This window comes from Canis aureus, chromosome 13 (genome assembly GCF_053574225.1).
Source record: "Canis aureus isolate CA01 chromosome 13, VMU_Caureus_v.1.0, whole genome shotgun sequence".
NCBI classification, from domain to species: domain Eukaryota; kingdom Metazoa; phylum Chordata; class Mammalia; order Carnivora; family Canidae; genus Canis; species Canis aureus.
In genome coordinates, this window is record NC_135623.1 from 11,552,958 (window position 1) to 11,575,300 (window position 22,343).

At 49.4% G+C, this 22,343-nt stretch overlaps 2 protein-coding genes and 1 long non-coding RNA gene across 6 annotated transcripts; 2 read left to right on the forward strand and 1 right to left on the reverse strand.

The window, feature by feature from the left end:
• Nucleotides 1-958: 958 nt before the first annotated feature.
• DNALI1 (dynein axonemal light intermediate chain 1) lies at nucleotides 959-7,101 on the reverse strand. 2 transcript variants are annotated; one of them, XM_077844707.1, is made up of 6 exons: nucleotides 6,943-7,101; nucleotides 6,379-6,524; nucleotides 4,435-4,604; nucleotides 3,362-3,540; nucleotides 2,883-3,047; nucleotides 959-1,077 (listed from the first exon to the last, which is right to left on the reverse strand). In XM_077844707.1, the coding sequence occupies exons 1-6, from the start codon at nucleotides 7,021-7,023 to the stop codon at nucleotides 1,042-1,044; spliced, it is 777 nt and encodes a 258-aa protein (XP_077700833.1). In that variant the 5' UTR covers nucleotides 7,024-7,101; the 3' UTR covers nucleotides 959-1,041. The 2 variants fall into 2 exon arrangements, with proteins under 2 accessions (XP_077700833.1, XP_077700834.1); XM_077844708.1 differs by having other exon boundaries at nucleotides 6,976-7,089.
• Nucleotides 1,781-3,519, forward strand: LOC144281864 (uncharacterized). Its single transcript, XR_013350267.1, has 2 exons — nucleotides 1,781-2,040; nucleotides 2,147-3,519. It is a non-coding gene; the product is annotated as an uncharacterized LOC144281864 (long non-coding RNA).
• A 1,172-nt stretch (nucleotides 7,102-8,273) lies between the features above and the next one.
• SNIP1 (Smad nuclear interacting protein 1) lies at nucleotides 8,274-18,842 on the forward strand. 3 transcript variants are annotated; one of them, XM_077844710.1, is made up of 4 exons: nucleotides 8,274-8,669; nucleotides 9,932-10,034; nucleotides 15,871-16,469; nucleotides 17,361-18,842. In XM_077844710.1, exons 1-4 carry the CDS (start codon nucleotides 8,443-8,445, stop codon nucleotides 17,623-17,625), a joined length of 1,194 nt encoding a protein of 397 aa, XP_077700836.1. In that variant the 5' UTR covers nucleotides 8,274-8,442; the 3' UTR covers nucleotides 17,626-18,842. The 3 variants fall into 3 exon arrangements, with proteins under 3 accessions (XP_077700836.1, XP_077700837.1, XP_077700838.1); XM_077844711.1 differs by lacking the exon at nucleotides 8,274-8,669 and adding an exon at nucleotides 8,821-9,350; XM_077844712.1 differs by lacking the exon at nucleotides 8,274-8,669 and adding an exon at nucleotides 9,361-9,379.
• The last annotated feature ends 3,501 nt before the right edge of the window (nucleotides 18,843-22,343 follow it).

The window sequence follows — 22,343 nt, forward strand, 5'->3', positions numbered from 1 at the left end:
ACCTGGAACACGGCTCTTCCTGTGGGACCACACTTGTTCCAGGGAGTCTTGGAGCCTGAACAGCGGCGATGCCAGCTCCGAGCCCCATTACAGAGGGTCCTAGGCAGCTCCTCGGGGGAATACTGAGCAGCCCGAGGCATCGCACGGACACATCTGTGCCTTCAGGGGCGCTCCTTCCTTCATTTGGACTCCATGACGGAAGTCACTCATATCACCGCGCTGGCCCACCCTGGACAGCCTGCTAGCTTACTCTTTGGGGCCTCGGAACCTGGAGTTTAACTTAGGAATAGTCGGTGCAGTCTACAGGCCGTAGCCCCCTCCAGTAGGGAGAGCTGCACGTGAGGTGGCTCGTTAGACACCCCTGGTTAGAGGGGTGTAGGGCCAGGCTGCGGCCTTCTGCAGGGGAGCATGAGCAAACCACACGGGGCTCCTGAGCATCGGGCAGCTCACAGGGGACCTCGGGACTTGTCTTTCTTCCTGGCAAACATTTACTTTCTCAGAAGCTGTGGCTTCTACTGGGCGGCCTGAGACCCGGGGAGAGGGTGCGGTGGGCTTGGCGGGCAGCGGGGGACACGACCTCGGACAAACACGCAACTCACATGAGTCCCTGGAACTGCACTGGGCGAGGGAGGGGAAAGACCTCAAGGGACGCACTGAGGCCGCAGCAGCCCAACGTCAGGTACAGGCGTATGGTGGGCCAGAAACGGGGCAGGGACGAGGCTCATCTGGCTAGAAACGGGTGGTACGATGGTATGGAGCCGTGGGGGGAAGGCAGCTGCTTCACCTGCGAGTGGGGAGCGGAAAGCCTCCCTGTCTGAGTTGGCAGGACCCGGGGCTGGCCGCCCACCGCCTTCCGCTGCCCAGCCGGGGGCCTGGCTGCCAGCCGCTGCTCATCCACTGGGGCACCGGGTGACTTCTGACGAACGTGGAGGTGGTGATCGGGGGAGGGCAGGGCTGGTTCACTCAGGAAGCTAGCTATTTTTTTATTACAACGGGCTTAGGATGGGGTAGCAGTGCTTGCTGAGACCCATGTGGAAACGATCACTTCTTTGGTGCAATAATGCCTTCCAGTTGGGCCTGCAAAACAAAAAACAAACTCCGTTAGTATCCGAAGCTTGCAGCCTTCAGCTGAGAGGTGATAAAGTCCCTGGGAGGAAGAATCCCATGCTGCCCCTCCAAGCGTTTCTCCCTTCATTCCCCAGCTCCACATTTCCTAGATGAGCTGGTTTCTGGCTTTGGCATACGGTCCCGCTACATTAGAAGAAACCAGAGCTGTCCTGGTTTCCATACAATAAGGGCCCCACGTATAATACAAAGCAGTGGAAAGGAAATTGAATAAAAGTTGTTGAAATAGTGGTTTCTCATGGCTCAGATTTCAGGCCTGAGATGCTAAGTTAAACATTTGGCTCTCTGGTTCGGGATCCCGGGAGCTCTGCTGGGACGAGAGGTTTGGGAAACAGCAATTTTTCAGCCACCGAGACAACTTGACACCCAATTAGAGAAAATTGCTACCAGTAAGTAGGGAGCTGTCCATCTTGTATGTAAAGCCTAAGACACTCGGGAGTTCTTTACTCCGCTCCTCCGGCAGCTGGTAAAATAATTTACTATCCTGGTGTGTGGACAGATCTTTAAGTAGGTCCATCCTAGGGACCGCAAACACGGCTTTTATTTGCAGTGCAGCTTGGAGCCAATAAAAATAACTCCCTTCTAAAGAGTCCTTCACCCCGGGGATGACAGGGTTGCCTGTAAATGTTATAGGAAGATGCCAAGGCATCCTGTTTTGCCCGCGCCGCCGGTCTTGGAGGAGGACCGGAGGAACTCGGGCTAACGATAAAGGAAAGCGGCAGATAAGGCACGCCGCCGCCCCACAAGCTGCTGAGTAAACACAATCGTGTCTGGCTGCGAAGTTCCTGGCTTCCCTTTGTTGAACTCGGCAACAAGCAAATCTGTCATCCTGCACTCACGCTCAACACGGCCCTTCTTTATTTCAAGTGCGTGTCTCCTTGCTGCAGCCCCGGGAGGCCGGCCAGTCCCAAGAACGTAAGCTTTCTGTGAGGTTAGGGAGGAGAGGGGGCTGACACCCAGGGGCCCCTCTGGCCAGGGCCGTGGGAGACCGCCGCTAACCATCAGCGGGTCCTCCATCTAGAACAAGGGCTCTCAAGCCTCACCAAGCACCAGAATCGCCCGTCAGGTGGTTGGGCTCCAACCCCAGCAGTTGACTCAGCAGACCCGGGATGGGCCCAATAATTGGGATTTGTACAAGTTCCCGGGTGATGATGCCCGTCTGGGGCCCCCCGAGAGAGCCTGGAGCCTCAGAGGCCTGGCCCCCCTTCAGCTCAGCTGGATGAAGGTGAGCCGCTGGCGAAGGGACTTGGAGGGAAAACGGCTACAGGTGAGTTCCTCTGACCACACACCTGGGGAAGGCTCCTAAGTTAGGATGCTGCTTCTCTCCCAAAGGGCCTTCCCTGCCCGCCCCAAATGCCGTGCCTCTGAGGGGCTGCAGGTGGGAAGGTGCTCCCGAGTCCGTGAAGAGACCCAGGCCACTCTGGGAAGGCTCCCAAACACCAGCGGTCACGGGAGACCAGCTCCACCTGCCGCCACATCCACCTCTCCTGGACAACGGGCAACTTCTTTCCAGGGGGAAAAGCCCATCCACTGGAGAGCACGGCTGAGGTGCTGTGGGGGTGGGGAGCCCCCTCCAGAGCCCCGCGGATGGAGCATCTGCGTGGTGGGCCCTCACCCCCCCACACACACACACACATCAGCGTCCTTCACTCCTGGGCAGTGCGTGTGGACAAGCGTCCTGACTCCTCTGTAGGAGACGGAGCCGCCGCCTGGCCCATGTGGCTGGGGGGGCTGGACAGGGACCTGGGGGCGCCTACCTTCAGCTGCTGATTCGTCCGCTTAAGGAACTGAATCTCCTCATTGTGCTTCTTCTCCTCCACCTGTCTCCTCTCGATCTCCCGCTTCTCGGTGGCCTCACACTTGGCCTTCTGCTCGTTCACTTGCCTCTCCAGATCTCTCTTTTCTGTTTCCAGTTCTGCAATCTGAGGACAGAAACCCTGGTGACCCCCGGGATGTCGCCCAGCTGACAGGGTGGTGGGAGTGCCTGGCTGGAGGGGACCTGGGGCACAGCTGTCCAACCTAAGCCCTTGCCAGGGTCTGTGCTGCCACCCAGTGGGAGGTCGGCGACTGGTATGGCACGATGGCCAGTGGCCGCTCGGAACCCAGGGGTCTCCAGGGACCAGATGGCCAGCCCACCCTCGGAGGCCAGCCTCTCGCCTGGAAGGACAACCAGGTGGCCCTGGGATGGCCGGGAGGGTTCGCGGAGGGCCGCGGCCTCATGGTCAAGCCCACTCACTTTCCTCTCCATGTCTGACTTCCCCTGCTCGGCCTGCAGCGCCTTCCTCATGCCAAATGCCACGCTGCTCTCATACAAGGTCTGGTAGGCAGCAATGGTCATGCGGATCTCGTCCCGGACTCGCAGCAACAGCAGTCCCCTCTCGGCACAGTTGATGGTGACCTCCCGGATCAGCTCATCTTCCAAAGCAACACACAGTGGGTTCAGGGGGGCAGGCGGGAGGGGCCTGCACCACGTCCACGGCTAATCACCCTTTCTGCTGTGTCCTCCCCACTGGGAGAGAGGGGCCCCAGGAGCCCGGCCATACAGCCATGGCTCTGAATTGGGCAGCTGGGGGGGCCCTCTTACCCGCCCCCAGGTAAAAACCCTAGGGGGCTGGTCACAGACATCTGGCTTGTCAGTCTGAGGATGACGGCTGCTTGGAAGCAGGTGGCAAGTCTCTGTGCCCCTTGGGGTGGACGGGCTTGGGGCTGCAGACAGTAGGAAATAGAGCCTGCCCTCCCATCTCTTCCCTAAATGCTGACCTGGAGCGCCAACCATAATCGTCCTCAGACTGAGGGGAGCAATCTGAACATTAGAGTCCACATGGGCCAGTGAGTACGTGCTGGGGGACAGCCATTTGTCAGTATCGCTTAAATCTTTTGTGACTGTCCATTAGTAGCAAATGATCCTGAAGTATTTTTCTGGGTCAAAGGACTGAATGTTGACTGATGGACATAAATACAGAATGTTAGTCTTTCTGATTAAAAAACTAACATGCTTATTGTTAAAAAAAAAAAAACATTTTTTTTTTTTAAAGATTTAGGACGGGAGTTCCCATTTCAAACATATGCTAAGAGGTTAGGAACCAGGTGGTCAGGATGACTGGGGGATGGGGGGAAGTGGATGGATTTAGCAGTTCCTGGGGGACTCGGTGGCAGGGAGGGGGAGACCAGATGACTCCAGGATGGGGTGGGCTCCAGCTCGGGGATACTCAGCTGGGTTTGGGCCCGAGGCGAAGGGCGGGAGGTAGCTGAGGACACTGTACCCCCCACCCCGCCTCCCCCAGCCCCAGCCCGAGCCGCACCGCTCACCGAAACACTGTGAGTAGAGCTCCCTGCGTACGGGGCAGATGCCGGTCTCCCTGGCCTGCCGCTGCTGCAGCTTCAGGTCCAGCTGCTCCTGCAGGTGCACCACATCCATCCTGGTGCTGGGGGTGCTGGACACCTGCTGGATCCATAGCTGGGTGTCCTCCACCCACTCCCTGCGGCACAGACACAGCCAGGCTGAGCAAGGCCATCAACTGGAGGGTCCTCAGGATGTGAGCAGGACGTGAGGGCCCTTTGAGCTCTCGGCCTGAGCAGGAACAAGGTGCCTGGTGCACCGGAATCCTCCATCCCTCTCTCTTCCCTGGGGAGTGTATGGCTCCACAGGGCCTCTGCCTCGGAGCTGGGCCATCTCCAACCTCCTCTGGCTCTCTGAGGAATCATCGCCCATTTTCTAGATCTTACCCTCCTAATGGGTTGAGGACAGATTCATGGGCGTTGTTGCTTGATTGGAGCAGAAGGCCCAGTGAGAACTCCCCGCTGACTTGAGCAGTGGGAGACACAGGGCTCCACAAGCCTCGTGGCAGCCCGAAAGGGGCAGATATGTGCAGCGGGGAGCTTCCTGACGGCGTGCATCTGTGTGGCCCCCTCCCCACCACCAGTAAACCTTGTGTCAGAAGCAAGGCCAGATTCCCCAGTCACCAGGAAGGGTCGACAAAGCTCGCCAGCCAGAGAGCCAGAGAGCAGGGTAAGGGGATGGTGAAGAAGGGAGAAGGCGCTCGCTCTCTTATAAGGATTCTCGAGGAAGGCCCCCTTGAGGAAGTCACGTTTGAGCAAGATCTGAATAAAGAGATGAAGGGAATGAGGTGGACATCGGGGGCAGGGCATCCTTGGCAGTAAGAACCGCAACTGTCAAGGCCCTGAGGTGGAAGGGTGATGGGAGTGTTCCAGAAACAGTGAGCAGAGGCCCCTATGGCACCAGCGCACCAAACAAGAAGAAGAAGGGAACAGGAGATCATGGCTATCCGAGGGGCCAGCTCATGCCGGGTCTTCTGGGTCACTGTAACGACTTTGGACTTTAATCAGAGTGACATGGAAGCCATTAGAGAGCTCCTTGCAGAAGACTGGCATGATCTGGCTTAGGATTTCAGGGCTGTTTGGAGACTGGACTGTGGGGGCAAAGGATGGAAGGATGGAAGCAAGGTTTTCAGATCGGAGGCCACCTCACTGGAGGTGACAGTGAAGAGGAAAAAGATGGTGGAAGCAGAGGGGGTGGAAAGTGGTTGGGTCTAGGATACATGTTTGAAGGTAGAGCCACAGTAATTTGACGAAGGAGAGGACATGTGACATGAGAGAGCAAGAGGAATGAAGGGTGGCCTGAGCCAGTGGCAGAAAGGAGAAGCCTGGCGATGAGCAGGTTGGGAGAGGGGGACATCGTGACTTAGCTTGGATGTGTCTGGGATGCCCAGGAGATAGCTTCATGAAGATAATGAGGGAGCAGTAAAATGTATGGGTCTGGAGTTTAGAGGAAAGGATGGGGCTGGAAACACCCATTTGGGAGCCATCAGCACATAGATGGTATTTAAAGCCATGAGCCTGGGCAGCCCAGGTGGCTCAGCGGTTTAGTGACGCCTGCAGCCCAGGGCGTGATCCTGGAGACCCGGGATCGAGTCCCGCGTAGGGCTCCCTGCATGGAGCCTGCTTTTCCCTCTGCCTGTGTCCCTGCCTCTGCCTCTCTCTCTCTTTCATCAATCAATAAATAAAATCTTAAAAAAAAAAAAAAAAGCCATGAGCCTGGGTTGGAGCCTGCAGAAAACTAGGAGATAGAGAGGTGGTCTCCGCCCTCCCCTCCCAGGATCCAGCTGTCTGGAAGCTCTAGGAATTCGGGGATGCTGGGAGGAAATGGGGATACAGGGTGCCTCTTCCTACATTCCCAAGTTCCGGGGATGCAAAGCCCCAGCCTTCTCCCAGCCACCGCTCCTACATCTTTACCTTGGGGGTAGGATGGAATTCAAGATTTCTTCTGCCTGCTTTGTAGGATCGGGGACCCCAGAAGTGGAGGGGAGCTTGGTCTTTGGTGGCTGTGGGACTGGACCGGAGGGTCCGGGCTGCTGGGGGCTGACCTTCAGTGGCCGTGCCTGAGGAGGAGGGACAAGTTTGGGCAGGAGGTGACGCAGACGGTGACCTGCACACACCCAACCCCCACCCCCACCCCACCCCCCGGCTTGCTCCAGGTCTTCTAAAGAGCGCTCCCCTCTTCGCAGCTCACTTGCCCCTTCTCTCTTCTCAGCATAAGTTAGGTCTCAGCTGAAGGTGGAGAGAGCCTGCGGTCCCACCCCCAGCCCAAGGTCTGTATCTCCTGGAACCGCTGCTGCAGGCGCAGGTGCTCAGCGGCCTGGGGATGGAGCGAGCGCGACCGGACCAGTGTGCAGGACAGCGAGCCCCATGCACCCCGGGGCTTGCTTCCTCACCCTACACCAGCCCTCCGGGTGCCCCCCGGGTGCCCCCCGCCCCTCGGAGCCTCCGGGCTCCCCCGCCCCCCAGGCCCGCCCTGACCTTGGGGCTCCGCTTCTCCGTGTTCCGGCTCACCAGCACCGGGGTGTCGTACTTGAGCAGAGAGTCCGCAGGGGGGATCATGGCGGCGACGCGGGTTCGAGTCCGGCGGCCGCCCCTCCAGCGTGCTCCTTGTTTGCCGTCACCATGGAAACCCCCCCGGCCCCCCGCCGCGCCTCGTGGCCTGGGCGGGGCTTCGGATGGGGCGGGGCCAGCAGCGCAGAGTTCCCGCTCAGCCTCGCCAGGAATTCTCCTCCCGCTCGGTTGATCGCGGTTCCTGCCCCGCGGGTCGCCTTGATGCTCCTGGAAAACCACGCCAAACGGGAACGGAGTCCCCACGCTGCGGCTCGCAGGCCATTGCAACGAGGCGCACGGTCACCTTCGCTGGCCGCCAACTTTGTCACCTGCAGAATGGGAGCCCTGTGACTCCTCGGTGGAGGCTTGGGAATCTGCAGATTCCCAGAGGGAGGCACCTGCAGCTCCCCGGTTTCTTTTTTTTTTTTTAATTTTATTTATTCATGAGAGAGAGAGAGAGAGGCAGGGACACAGGCAGAGGGAGAAGCAAGCTCCATGCAGGGAGCCCGACGTGGGACTTGATCCGGGGTCTCCAGGGTCACGCCCTGGGTCAAAGGCAGGCGCTAACCGCTGAGCCACCCGGGGATTCCCGGAGCTCCCTGGTTTTCTTTTTAAAAATTAAAAATAAAAAAAACAAAAAACAAAAAAAATAAAAATAAAAATTAAAAATAATTTTTTTGCTCCCCAGTTTTAAAAAGTATTTGTGTTGGGGCGAGGGGCACCTGGCTGGTTCAGTCAGTAGAGGGTGAGACGTCGATATGGGGGTGGGGAGTTCCAGCCCCACCGCTGGCTCTAGAAAGGACTTGAAAATAAAAAGTAAAAAAAATAAATAAAAAAAGTAAAAAAGTAAATAAATTAAGAATTCATTTTTTAAATTAAATGGAGAAGTGACAACATAACACGAAGCTCAGGACTAGCAGGGAAGATAGTAATGACTTGCCCCCACCCCCCCGGGGGGCTGTCAGTGATTGCATTTCCTTCTCTGTTTCCTCTTTTTTTTTTAATATTTTGTTTATTTATGAGAGACACAGGCAGAGGGAGAAGCAGGCTCCACGCAGGGAGCCCGACGTGGGACTCGATCCCGAATCTCCAGGATCCAGCCCCGGGCTGCAGGCGGCGCTAAACAACCGCTGAGCCTCCCGGGCTGCCCAGAAGCGTCTCTTTGACGTTTAAAACTCCCGCCACCCGAGCGGCTCCCGACAGCCCCTCCCGCTTGCAGGGTCGTGGTCACGTGCTTCGCTCGCCGCCGCAAGGGTTTCTGGGAGAGCGCGCACCCGGAAGCGGAAGTGCGGGGGGTCAAGCCCGTCGTTTCCTTTAGCGAGAGGAGCGCAACGGATCTCTCTCTCTCTCTCTCTCTCTCTCTTTTTTTTTTTTTGTTTGTTTTGTTTTGTTTCCCTCCCCCGCTTCGCTCTCTGCTCGTATCTCAGCATGAAGGAGGTAAAGAGCGAGCGGGAGCGGGGCACCCGGCGGAGGCACCGCGACGGGGACGTGGTGGCGGCGGCGATGGTGGTGAAGGTGAAGCAGGAGCGCCTGAGCCCGGAAGCCGCGCCGCCCGCCCACCGCCGCCCCGAGTCCTCGGGCGGGAGCGCGTCCCCGCCGGCCGGCGACCCGGGCCGCCCTGGGCACCGCGGGAGCCGAGCCCGAGGAGGCAGCCGGTAAGTGGGGAGGCGCCCGGGATGGGGACTTGGAGGAGGGGCGGGGCTGGCGTCAGAGCCCCGTTTTGGGAGCCGAGCGCGGCTGCTCGGGTTTCATGTCAAAGGGGGTGGGGGGGGGTGAGCCGGTGGCGCTGTGCGGGAGAGCGTTTACGGCGGCCCCTGCCTGATGCGCAGGATCCCGCCCCCCTCATCCCTGCGCCCCGCATCTGCCCGGACACCGCGCATATGGACCCGAAATAAAGGCTCCTCCGCATCTGCCCGCACATGGGCTGCCGGCCTACTAGGCCTTCCAGACGTCTGCCCCAGAAGCCCTCCGCCTTGGCAGCCCAGGCGATCCACCTGGTAGGCAGTTGGAAGAAAAACCATCTCTTGCTGGACTGCTCCGTGTATTCCTTCGACTTAAGTTGTGAGCGCGTTGCTAAAGGAAGAAAGACAGCCGTCGCTCCTGGGGCCTCGTGCGGCCTTTGCCCCGGCGAAATGGAATGGGTGTGCTCCCGCCTCGAGACAGAGTAACAAGGCCGATAAAATAGTTTCCGTATGTAACAAGTATTAAGAAGCGGCTCCAACCGGAGGTGTGAGAGCGAGCCTTGGAAGGAAGCGAGAGAAGGAAGGCCCCTCTGAAAACGTGCGGTTTGCGTTGAGACCCGAACGATAAGGATTGTCCAGGCTGGGGAAACCCATGTGCGCAAAGAAGCTGAAGCCCGGTTAATGTGATTGTTCTAGAAGTGGGAGGGCGGGGTGGGGGTGGAGAGGGGTCGTTTAGGGATCAACGGAGGGGAGAGCGGTAGGGGTGAGGCGGGAGAGAGGCGATCTAGAGCCGGAGGACTGACTCGCTGTCGGATCGACGTGGTTGTTGCCGGAGAGTGTCGGGAGCAATTGCTGGGGAAAGGAAAGGGGAGTCACGGGGGGTTCTCTGGGTTTTTTGGGCTTGAGAAGCAGGGTGGATGGTGATACCCGTTACTGAGATGGCAGAGGCTGAGGGAGGAAAGGGCTTTGAGGGGTTGGGAAGCAAGAGTCAGGCTCTCAGAATGCTCCAGAGGCAGCTCTGTGTGTGTGTGTGTGGGGGGGGGGGGGGTCTGAAGCTCAAGGAGGGTGTCCCGGGCTGGAGAGCGGAGCTCCCCGCCTTCCTTGGTGTGAAAAGCAGAGCTCTTCACTGGATGTGCTGTTTGTATTGTTAGTAAGTAAGCCTGACACTTGACTGTGAGTGTATATGGGGGAAGGGAAATTGAGATAAAATCCTGTGTGTACCCTGCTCCGAAAAGGTCCCCAGCCAAGAGGAAAAACAAGTCCTCAGGGAGAAGAAGCAAGTCTCCTCGGAGTAAGAGAAGCCGAAGCCCTCACCACTCGACAGTCAAAGTGAAGCAGGTAAGCGGACCGAGATGTTTTGATACCAGGTCCAAATCTAGAATCTCTTACCGTCCTGACAAATACATGATCCTAGGTGTTTACCTTTATCCGTAGCGGGTGTTTCTAGAAACTGGGTTGTTGTTGTTTTTCTACTTGTTTTGTGACACCTTTTTAAAAAAATTTTGAGAATTGTTGATTTACACACTCAGCTGTTTTAAAAAATAAAAAATACAGAGGTACGTTCTTCACTGTGTTTTTCCCACTGGTAGCATCTTACAGAATTCCAGTGCAGTATCACCGGGAGGATATTGACATCGTGACAGTTAAGATGCGAACATTTCCATCCCCACAAGGACCCATTGGGTTGTCCTTGGATAGTCTCACCCGCCTCTGTCATCCTTAATCCCTCAAGTCCTGGCAACTTCTAATCTGCTCTCTGTCTCTATAACGGTTGTCACTTCAAGAACATTATGTAAATGGAATCATGTAAATGGAATCATCCGTCTAACCTTTAGGGATTGGCTTTTTTCACTCAGCACATTTCTTTGGAGATTCATTCAGCTTGTCTTTGTCAGTATTTGATTCCTTTTTTATTGCTGAGTGATACTCAGTGGTGTGGTTTTAACCCTTTACCCATTAAAGGACAAGTGAGTTGTTACCAGTTTTTGGTTATTGTGTATATAAGGTTGCTGTGTAACATTTGTATACAGGTTTTTGTGTGAACACGTCTTCAGTTTTCTGGGACAAGTGCCCAGGTGTGCCATTGTTAAATGGCATGGTGATTGCATGCCAGACTGTGTTCCAGGAGGGCTGTGTTGGTTTTCTAGGGCTTCCATAACCAAATACCACAGACTGGATACCTTAAACAACAAAAATTAATTTTCTCACAATTCTGGAGGCTAAAGTCCAAGGTCAAGGTGTTAGGTTTTGTTTCTCCTGACGCCTCTTTCCTTGGTTTTCGAATGGCTACCTTCTTGGCTGGGTCCTCACATGGCCTCTCCTCTGTGGGCTTGCATCCCTGGTGTCTCTTCCTCTTCAGATAAGGACACCAGTCATATTGGATTAGGGCTTTGCTGTCAACTTAATCATGTCTTTAAAGACCTTATCTCAAAAAAAAAAAAAAAAAAAAAAGAAACCAAAAATGGATGCCTGGCTGTCTCCGTTGGTAGAGCAGTTGGCTCTTAATCCTTAATCAGGGTTGTGAGTTCAAGCCCCACATTGGGCATGGCACCTACTTTAAAAACCAAACGCACCCCCCCCCAAATGGTTACATTCTGAGGATGGGAGTTGGAACCTCGACATATGAATGGGGGGAAGGGGCGTGATTCAGTCCATGACAGTGGCCGTACCGTTTTCCATCCCTACCTGTGTTGTGGGTGAACCACTTTCTCTGCATCCTCACCGGCATTTGGTGTTGACATTATTTTTTGTTTTAGCTATTCCAGTAGATGTGTAGTGATATCTCATTGTGATTTTATTTACGTATTTATTTTTAATTTTAAGCAGGCTCCATGTCCAACATGGGGCTTGAAGTCAGGACCCTGAGATCTAGAGTCCCATGCTCTACCAGCTGAGGCAGCCAGGCACGTCTCTCATTGTGATTTTAATTTGCGTTATCCTCCTGAGCATCTTTTCATCTTACTTGCCTGCCCTCTCTGTCTTCTCAGGTGAAATGTTTCTTCATAGTCTTTTGCCTATTTTGTACTTGGCTTTTTTTGTTTTCTTAACTGTTGTGTTTATAGAGTTTTATGTATATTCTAGATACTAGGCCTTTTTGGATATGTGGTTTGCAAATATTTCTCTCTGGTCTGTAGCTTGTCTTTTCCTTCACTCAGCAGCAGCACTTTTATAGAGTGAAAATGTTAAATTGTCATGAAATCCAGCTTATCAGCCCTTTTATGGATTGTGCTTTCAGTGTCATGTCTAAGAACTTTTTGCGTAGCCCTAGATTCCTAAAGATAGGTTTTTTTCCTCAAAGTTTTACATTTAAGTCCGTGACTTATTTTGAGTTTGTTTTTATATAAGGTGTGAGCCTTGGGTTGAGGTTCATTTTTTTGCCTATGAATGTTCACTTGCTGTGGCACCATTTTTTGAAAAAGCTGTCTTTCCTTCCTTGAATTGCTTTTGCTTCTTCGCCAAAAATCAGTCGGAAATATGTGTGTGGGTTTATTGCTGCCTCTCTATTTTGTTCCATTGATCTCTGTCATTCCGCCAGTAGCACAGTCTTGATTACTGTTGCTGCATAGTAAGTCTTGAAATTGGGTAGATGGATTCTTGTTTTCTTCTTCTTAAAAATTGTTTAGCTATACTAGTTCCTTTGTCTTTCCGTGTAAATTTTAGAACAATCTTGTCTCAATCTGCAAAAAATATCTTGCTAGGATTTGGATAGAAATTGCAGGAAGTTATGTTTTGGGGAAAATTGGCTTATTATATCGAATCTTCCACTCCATGAACACTGTTCAAGTCATTTATTTAGATTTTGGATTTCTTTCTTCAGTGTTTGTAGTTTTTAGGATTTAAGTTCTCTATATATTTTGTTATATTTACACAAAGTTTTTTTTTTGGGGGGGGGAGCTGATTATAACTGATATCTTACTTTTTAAAGATTTTGTTAGAGAGTGTGTATGAGCAGAGGGGAGGGGGCAGAGGGAGCTGGACAAACAGACTCCCTCCTGAGCAGGGAGCCTGATATGGGACATGGGACTCGAAACCAGGACCCCAGGATCATGACCTGAGCTGAAGGCAGATGCTTAACTGACACTGAGCCACCCAGGTGCCCTATAGGTGATACTTTAAATTTCAATCCACATGTTCATTGCTAATCTGTAGAAATAATAATTGATATTTCTATGTTTTTCTTATATCCTATGACCTCACTGAACTCAGCTTATTTATTCCAGGCGAGTTTTTTATAGATTTCTTGAGATATTTTACATAGACAATCATATCTTCACATAGGGATAGTTTTGCTTCTTCCTTTACAGTCTGCATTTTATTTCCTTGTCTTGCCTTATTGTACTGGCTAGGACTCCCGCACTGTGTTGAATGAGAGTAGTGAGAGCAGACAACCCTTGCTTTGCCCTCATTTTTTTTTTTTTTTTTTTTTTTTGCCCTCAATCTTGAGAGACAAGGGTTCAGTCTTTTAAAAGAAACTCTATGTTACAGTGTGCAAAGAGACATTAAGAAAACAGATTTTCCTTTTACTTTGAGAGACTGTGGGCCAGCTTTATAATATCTCAAAGATAGAAAGCCAGACAGCCTTGGTGGTGTGCAGTGTGAGTTGATCAGGTGCTGCTTCAGCTATCTCAGAATGCAGCCCCCAGAACCACACCACCCAAATGGGGCCTGTCCACCACTAGTGGTGGCTTTAGTTTTTGGGTTTTTGTTTTGTTTTTTGTTTTGTTTTTGGTGTACAACTGGCAGCTCTATATCTGTGGTTTCTAAATGAAAATTTTATAATAAATTCTAGGGCTTTTAGAAGACAATTTGTCTTATTTATTACAGCCTTGATGTCTCTTCATTTGCGTATCTATGCTACTTTCCTCCTGACCTCAAATTATCTCTTTAAAAGCTAATTTCTGTGTGTTAATCAGCTGAAAACTTGGAAATGGCTTTCAAGCAAAAGGGCTTGACAGACAGTTGACAGTAAGTGACTTTCACATGGGCTAATCCTAAGGAGGAATGCACACATCCTCTGACCGGAGCATGACTTGTGCTTGCAGACATTCTCTCTCCACACCTGTGCCACCATTTAAAAAATAAGTTTATTATTATTATTATTTAAAAAATAAGTTTATTGATTGCATGCTCATTGTAATAACAAAGAAGTACATAAAGTGAAAAGTGAGAGTGTGGTGTATGTAGTGCATGGTTACTTCTGTTATACCCCAAAATCACAGCCCCCTCCCCCCAAATCACCTGACTCCCCATCAGCAACCATTTCAGTAGTTTGATATGTATACTTCAAGGCTCTATTATGCTTATGTTCGCTTTTTTTCCTTTATGTTTTAGTTACGCATCTCTGTTTTCCATGCAAAAATTTTAATTAAAAAAAAGGACCATATTATATATGTTATCTTACTGATAATTGAAATCTTAGTTATTTTGTGTTATCCGGTTATATATCTGTCTTTTTTTTTTTTTTTTTTTTTTTATGATTGAGAGTGGGGAGGCAGAGACATAGGCAGAGGGAGAAGCAGGCTCCATGCACCGGGAGCCCGATGTGGGATTTGATCCCAGGTCTCCAGGATCGTGCCCTGGGCCAAAGGCAGGCGCCAAACCGCTGTGCCACCCAGGGATCCCATATATCTGTCTTTTAAAAAAATATTTAATTTATTTATTCATGAGAGACAGCAAGCGAGGCAGAGACATAGCCAGAGGGAGAAGCAGGCTCCCTGTGGGGAGCCCAATTGGGACTCGACCCGGGACCATGACTTGAGCTGAACACAGATGCTCAGCCACGGAGCCATCCAGGCACCCCAGTTTGTCATATTCTTTTCCATAGTTTTCACTAATTTTGCCTGGTCTACACATTTTTTAAATTTATTTTTACTTACTGTTTTGTGAGAGAGAGCACACAAAAGTGTGCGAAGCAGGGCGGAGGCGGGCAGAGAAAGAGAGTCTCCTGCAGACCTCCCCACGGAGGGGGCTCAGTCTCACAACCCTGAGATCATTACCGGAACAGAAATAGAGTGGGACGCTTAACCTACTGAACCAGCCAGGTGCTACATCTTTAAAATGAAGACTGAGAATCAGTTGGTTGTTGGAATAGTGGATGTACAGAGCCTTATGGGGATTAGAATACAAGGGAGTTGAGGGTGATGACCCAGAGTCTGTGGCTTCTTGTAGTGACTCATTTAATCAGGGATAAAGGGAATCATGAGATTAGTCCTGGTCAGTGGTGGTGGCAAACTTGGGAGTATCTTAAGGTCGGAGGAATGAGCATCTGATGCTTGTCTTTGGAGGCTAGGAAGTCTAGAAAACTTGAGTTCTGCTCTGAGCAAGCAGGCCTGCACTTGACACCTGTGTGTAGCAGGGATAAGGCCTTGGGAGCAGGGGAGGCAGTGAGATCTCAGTGCTCAGGATTTCCTCTTTACCCTTTCCAGGTGGGGTAGCCTTGCTCATCGTGTGTAGGGCTCCCTCTTGAACTCTGATGCTTTGGTTATCAGTAAGGATAAGCTTATTATGTTCGTGTGTTCTTTAGATATTTATTTCTTAGGAAAATTGTTACTATCCTTGCCAATTTTTTTTCCTGTTGAATTGTCTTTCTTATGGATTTATTTTTTTACTATTAATAGATGTTATTATGTTGCATTTTCTACCAGGCTGATTTTCAATACTGAGTCTTTTTCAAGAAACCATAGTATGTTTATTATTTTTTTCAGATCTATCAGCAAATTTTTATAGGTTTCTTATTACATGTCTTGGATATTTCTTAAGTGTAATACTAGTTATTGAACAATTTCTGTTAATTGTTGCAATGAGATCTTTTAATATCATTACATTTTCATTTTGATGTAAGAGAAAACTAGCTTTTTTTCTTTACATGTTTATCTTGTACATGACTACTTAACTCTGTTAGTTATATTTTCTGTATATGCTTCCCTATAAGTGTGCCCCAGCTCCTCTTGTTTCTAGGGCTCTGAACCTGGGCTTGCAGCATTAGAGCTGTAGTCGGGTGACAGCATGGAAATAGTCTATGTAGCCTTGCAAGGGAATATAACTATCACTGCTAACCTTATTTCTGTCGGACATTTTGCTCTAAATGCCAAAGTCCAAGTCCCAAATGGGTTTTTGAACGCAGTTGTTCAGAGTGTGGACTGCCTTATATATACTGGATCTGTTTGGATTTCAGGAACGCGAGGATCATCCCCGGAGAGGACGTGAAGAACGGCCGCACCGGGAACCATCGGGCCAGGAGCACAGGCGGGCTAGGAACAGTGACCGCGACAGACACAGGGGCCATTCCCACCAGAGGAGAAGCTCTAACGAGAGGCCTGGGAGCGGGCAGGCTCAGGGACGGGACCGAGACATTCAGAATCTACAGGCTCAGGATGCAGAGCGGGAGTTTTACGATGCCCGACGACGAGAGAATCGCCAGAAGAATGAAGTTAATGCTGGTGGTAAGGAGTCTCAGGAGTTGGTTCCTCGGCCTGGTGGCAACAGTAAGGACAAAGAGGCACCCGCTAAAGAAAAGCCAAGCTTTGAACTTTCTGGGGCACTTCTTGAGGACACTAACACCTTCCGGGGTGTCGTCATTAAATATAGTGAGCCCCCAGAGGCACGTATCCCCAAAAAACGATGGCGCCTCTACCCCTTTAAAAATGACGAGGTGCTTCCTGTCATGTACATCCACCGGCAGAGCGCCTACCTCCTGGGCCGGCACCGCCGCATAGCGGACATCCCAATCGATCATCCCTCCTGCTCCAAGCAGCACGCAGTCTTTCAGTATCGGTGAGTCTGTTTGCGGGAAAAATCAGAAGCGTGGGCAGAGCTGAGAGTTTCAGGATTACTGACATTTGTGTACATGTATTTGCAGAAGAATCCCATATTCAGATCTAATCTTGGTCTTAAGAGTACCGATCTAACTGCCCTTTGAATAATCACTTCCATTTCTCTGAAAGCGTCGCATTTGGTGTCAGAAATCCAGATTTTGAATCCTGCCATTGCCACTGCCACCTTCCAGGTGTTTGGCCTGGGCAAGCCATTTTCTGGGCCTCAGTTTCTCCCTATCTCATAGGGCTGTTTTTAGGGTTAAATGGAAGTGTACCTGAGAGTGTCTGGCATGTGTGCTTGTTAATCTGTATTTGACAGTTTGTGTAGGACATCTGTTACTGTTTGATCCTCACAACACTCCTATGAGGAGGACAGGTCACTTGTTAATATCCCCATTCGACAAGTAAGAAGACTGAAGCTCAGCAGAGCCTAGTAAATGATCTGGTTCAAAATTAGCTCCCTTGACTCTGAAGTCAAAATCCACTGCTTTATTCTCATTAGGACAGGAGCTAAAATATGTTGAAATACTGGTGAAAGAAGCATTATCTTGGCTGTAAACAACACAAATATGTATTTTCTTAATCGTGGCAAGAGATCTTGGATTCTGATTTTAAACTTTTGGTCTTCCATGACTTTCCCCTACCCCCTAGCAAGCAGTTCTACTAAGTATATTTACTTACTTGCTCCCAATTTCCAAATCCAGGGCCGTACTTGCCCCTTGGTTTCCTAGAGTTTGGACTTGAACTGTATCAAGCCAGATAATTTATATCATCTTGGTTGTGTTAGCGAAATGTTGGATGGTCTGAAATGGGATTTTGCTCACAAGTTTCTCTCTTTTATCTCTGCTAGGCTTGTGGAATATACCCGTGCTGATGGGACAGTTGGCCGAAGGGTGAGGCCCTACATCATTGACCTTGGCTCAGGCAATGGAACGTTCTTGAACAACAAGCGTATTGAGCCACAGAGATACTATGAACTAAAGGAAAAAGATGTACTTAAATTTGGGTTCAGCAGCAGAGAGTATGTCCTGCTTCACGAGTCCTCTGACACCTCTGAAGTAGACAGGAAAGAAGATGAGGATGACGAGGAGGAGGAGGAAGTATCTGACAGCTAGCAAACTAAGAAACAGCCTAAACTCTTGAGACCCTTTCTTTCTTTAAAGGTTTTGGGATTGACTCAGAGCACCATGGTGCTCTCTGTATTGCCTCTTATTGCCTTAAGTCTTTCCTCTGTTGCTGACCATCTTATGTTATAGTATAAGAAAACTGACTTCTATTTGGTTGAACTTTTTTCTGTGGCACATCAGCCCCTTGCCTGTGGGCATTTGTTTTCAGAACAGTGTCACCAACACATCATGTTTCAGTAGAAGCATTGTGGCTTTAGTTGGTGCTTTCAGAACTGCCGCCTAGGAAACTACAAACCCTTGGTTCAAGGGGCATTGTGGCTTGTTCTCTTTGTACAGTTACTTTATTTATATAGTTGTTAAGCTCTGTGGACTGGGTTTGTTTTTGTTTGTGGGGCAAACCCCTGAACAGAGAATCCTATACTAAGCTTTGGTTGTCACCAAAACAGCCTCCAGTATATACCAAAGCTTTGACCTGGTTGAGCTCTTGAGTCACAGAAGTTGATTTTGCACTTCATTTTTGGGGGGGTGGGAATTTACCACATGACCTCATTATTGACTGTTGGACTTAAACAAATGCTTTATGGAAACTGCTTAAGCATACGACTGTACAGGAAGGAAGATCCTGGCTACTGCCAGTGGGTGCTGATTTAACGTCACAAGAGGCCGAAATGGGTCATGGATCTGTTTCCTTGTGAGACAATTCTGATTTTTCCATAGAGCATGTGCATAACAATTTTGATCATCTTATCTGTTCAGCTTTGCATTTTTATTCAAACATTATCTCTTTCCTCTTTTCAAAACAGTGGCATCTATGTAGCAGGGTCCTTGTTTTATTCTAACTGCATTGTATATGTGTAAAGGAGGTTGTGTAGTTTACACATTTCATCTTTTTAAGAAATGTTCAGAGAGGTTGTATTTACCTTCCCAAGGCTGGAAAGCAAGGGAGTTGCCCTATTTCCTAATTTCCCATCAGAGGAATATGTGTAAGTAGCAAAGTCGTAACTACTTACATATACTGTGTGTATGTGTGTGTGTGTATACATAAAAGTGTGAGTGAAAGAACTGCATATACTGATTTTCATATGAGAATGTTTTGTGATGTAAATGTAATACTACATTATAGGCAAAGGCCTCCCTGCATTTGAAGAGCAGGTTTTCATTTATATGTATTTTTGGGATAAAAAATAATAAAATTTGTAAATATAGCCCCATTTCAAAGGGTTATCCTTTTCCTGGCAGAGAGGACCATGTGTTTATAGGTTCATTTGCAGCTACAGGAATCTTTGTATCAGTATTTTTGAGGTAAAAATAGGTCATTGCAGAGAGGGTGTGCTGGGGCGAAACCAGGAAATGGGGAAGTAGGGCCAGTGGCAGCTCTAGAAGCCAGACCCTCACACGTCGGTGAGTGCTGGTCCTGTTGAAGCAGAAGCGTTTTCACAATTGGCAGTGAAGAGGTTTTCCTTTCCAGAATAGTCCTTTGGGGCTGGTTCTAATAGCAGGTCTTGCACCACTTGATCCCTGGTCCCTGCAGGGTTGCTCTCTGATGGGGGGGAAGGAATGTTGTGATGCAACTTGGTGCTGCTGCCCCCATTCCTCTTGGTAACTTAAGATGTTGTGAGATTGTCTTTCTTACCATTGGTTTTCCTTTAAGGTCCCCCATGTGGACTCTGGGCTAGGTGCTGAGTAGTGTTTATGCAAAAGAAATGAAAAGATCCCCTTGAAGAGTGAATACTTAATGAGATCAGTTAGATGTAGGGAGGCTCCAACAAGGAAACAGCAGTTAGTACCCCCCCCCCCCCCCACTTTGATGGATCCAGACTGATGGCTTTCTCTTGCTCGGATTAGGCACTAACCTGGCCTCCCAGGCCTCCTGTTCATTTTGTGCTCCTACTACTGCTTCCAGATAGCCTTGGGCTTCCCTGCTGGGCAGCATGATAGATGACCACTTGGCCTAAGTTCTTCAATAAGAGGTCCGGTTGTGAAGTAAACTTGGTTAAGTGGAGGAATAGTTTCCTGCATTAATAGATTCTTTGTGCCAAACATCTGGAAAGGTGCCCCCCCTCCCACATATGGTGTTTTGTTTTGTTTTTTTTGTTTTGTTTTGTTTTGTTTTGTTTTGTTTTGTTTTGTTTTGTTTTGTTTAAGACCTGTTGGGTTAGGAGCAGCCCGGGTAACTCAGTGGTTTAGCGCCTCCTCGGCCCAAGGTGTGATCCTGGAGACCCGGGATCGAGTCCCACATCGGGCTCCCTGCTTGGAGCTTGCTTCTCCCTCTGCCTGTGTCTCTGCCTCTCTGTGTCTCTCATGAATAAATAAATAAAATTAAAAAAACAAAACAAAACAAAACAGGGTCAGGGCACCTGGGTGGCTCAGTCGGTTAAGTGTCTGACTTTGGCTCAGGTCACGATCTCAGGGTCCTAGGATGGAGCCCTGCTTCAGGCTCCCTGCTCAGTGCAGTCAGCTTGCCCCTCTCCCTCCACCCCTCCCTCGCTGCCCCCCCTCCCCTCTGTGCACGCACATGCACGCACATTCTCTCTCACTCTCATAAATATGGGGAGAAAAAAAAGAGTCAAAGATAAGACCCATCTCCAAAGCCAGATATCACTAGTGGACTTGTCATTCAAAGTTGACATAATCCTAAAGCTTTCTTCTTGAATTCTTTCCTTGGAAACTCCTGTTCCTCCTAGCCATTTGCAACTTTCTTTTTCTCCACCTGCCCCCCCCACCCCCCCATGGCTACAAATCATTGGTGTAAAACCAAGCTATCTGCAAAACAGCCCTTTGTTTCTGAGCCCCTGCCCCAAATCCTTTGTGGTGGTCTACAATTCTGAAGTCTAGGACAGAATCTTCAGGTTTCCCCATCCAACCTCTTTCTAGTCACCTACTTCACTCATTTGAACATGGACAAAGGACACCTTGTTAAGAGCAACTGGTACTGTAGCTTTCAAATACTTTTATTGTATCCTGGTGATAAGTAAAAGAGTAGTCAATTCAGATAATGAGTTTTTTTTTTTTTTAACTTTCGTATTAGTGTATGGAGTATGCCAGTATACAATAAAGCTTGGTTTTAAAAGACTTAGAATTGAAATATATAATTTAGGTTGATAATTATTTGATACAGTTATATTTTTTTTTACTATCCTTCTCTTTGTGGAAATTAGTTGTGGACGTGAGGAATGAGGTGAAGGCATGTTAATGAAAGCCAAAGTCTGATTTGCACACCGTAGCCAGCAACGCCTGCTTATATGATGGCGTTCCGAACCCGTAATGTTGCTGGCTGGGTATGTGCATTTATAAAAGCAGGAAGCCTACTTGATTTAAATGAAAGCTTTGGAATTTAAAGCTTCATCTGGTCTCTTGGGTAAAGTTTCCATTTATCAAGGGGGAAACAATTGAAAAAGACTGTTGATTTGTTCACATTTAAAGTTCAAATGAGTCAATCCAGCAAATGATTGCGTAAGTTTATTGTGCTAACAGTTGAGTTACAGCTGTAAATTAGAAACGGAGCAGTCATCTGGGAGTGGGATGTACTTGTGCAAGAATTGGTATTTGCGACGTGCTTTGGAGAACAGGTTGATTCTGGACCAGTAGAAGAGGGCACTGTTACAGACTGAGCAGTCTGCAGGACAGCAGGACTGGAGTTGGGGGTACGTGGAAAGAGTTCTGTAAAATGAAGCTGTTTACCTGAAGTCCCACATCAAGGCAGGGGTAGAAGCTAGGATGAGAAACCACCTCAGTCCTGGTTCAGTGGTCTTTGCTCTAGACTGTTCCCTCCCAGCTCCCCAGCAGTGCTTAGTGGACAGATTTGAGGGGAAAGATAGCTGCTTGATTGATCACAGCGGATGGGCCTTTCAGGGCCATTCACGTCACCAAGTCAGAACTACTTGGAAATCATGTTGATTCATAAAAATGTATAAACATTCAATATTCACGTGCCTAACAAGTAGCATGAGCGAGACTTTGACAATAAAGCTGGCTAATACTTAGGAGCACTTTCTTAGGTACAGGCACAGTTCTCACAGTTTCACATGAGCATTTATGAGGCTTGTATTATTAGTCTATTTTGCAGATGCAAAAACCGGGGCACAAAGAGATTAAGGGATTCAAACTTGCCCTGGGTCCAGGTGCCATGCTCTTAGCCACTGTGATCTACTGCCTCTTATGTAGTTATGAGATGTATAAGGTCTGGCCCTTGCAGAGCCGTTTAACTAGCAGCTACACACAGTGTTAGATAGGAGAGGCACTGGGGACTATGGAAGCAGAGAGAAATAGGATTTAACAAAGCCTCGCGGGTCAGGGGAGAATGAACAGTTATCCAGAAGAGGTCAGTGGGGTTGGGGAAAAAAAAAAAAAAAAAGGAGTATTTCTAGGCAGAGAGGCTAGCACTTCGAAATGCCTGAGGTGAGAAACTAATGAGGTTTTGGAAGCACTTGAAGTTCAATAGGGGAAACAGTCATGAGACTTCTGGTTTCTGTTAATGATGGACTAAGTTATTTTGTGTGTGTATGTGAATCCTGCAAGAAGCCAAAACTTCTGGATAAAATATAAGCAAAAAAATTTATGAAAGCCTCCAAGAACTGACAAATTAGTAAAAATGTTATCAGGCCTAAAGCGAAGATAAACAAGAATTCAGGGAGAAATGGAGCACAGATGCCTGGAAACCACATTTGATTCTAGCAAATCAGACCTGACCCGACGTTGAATGGGAC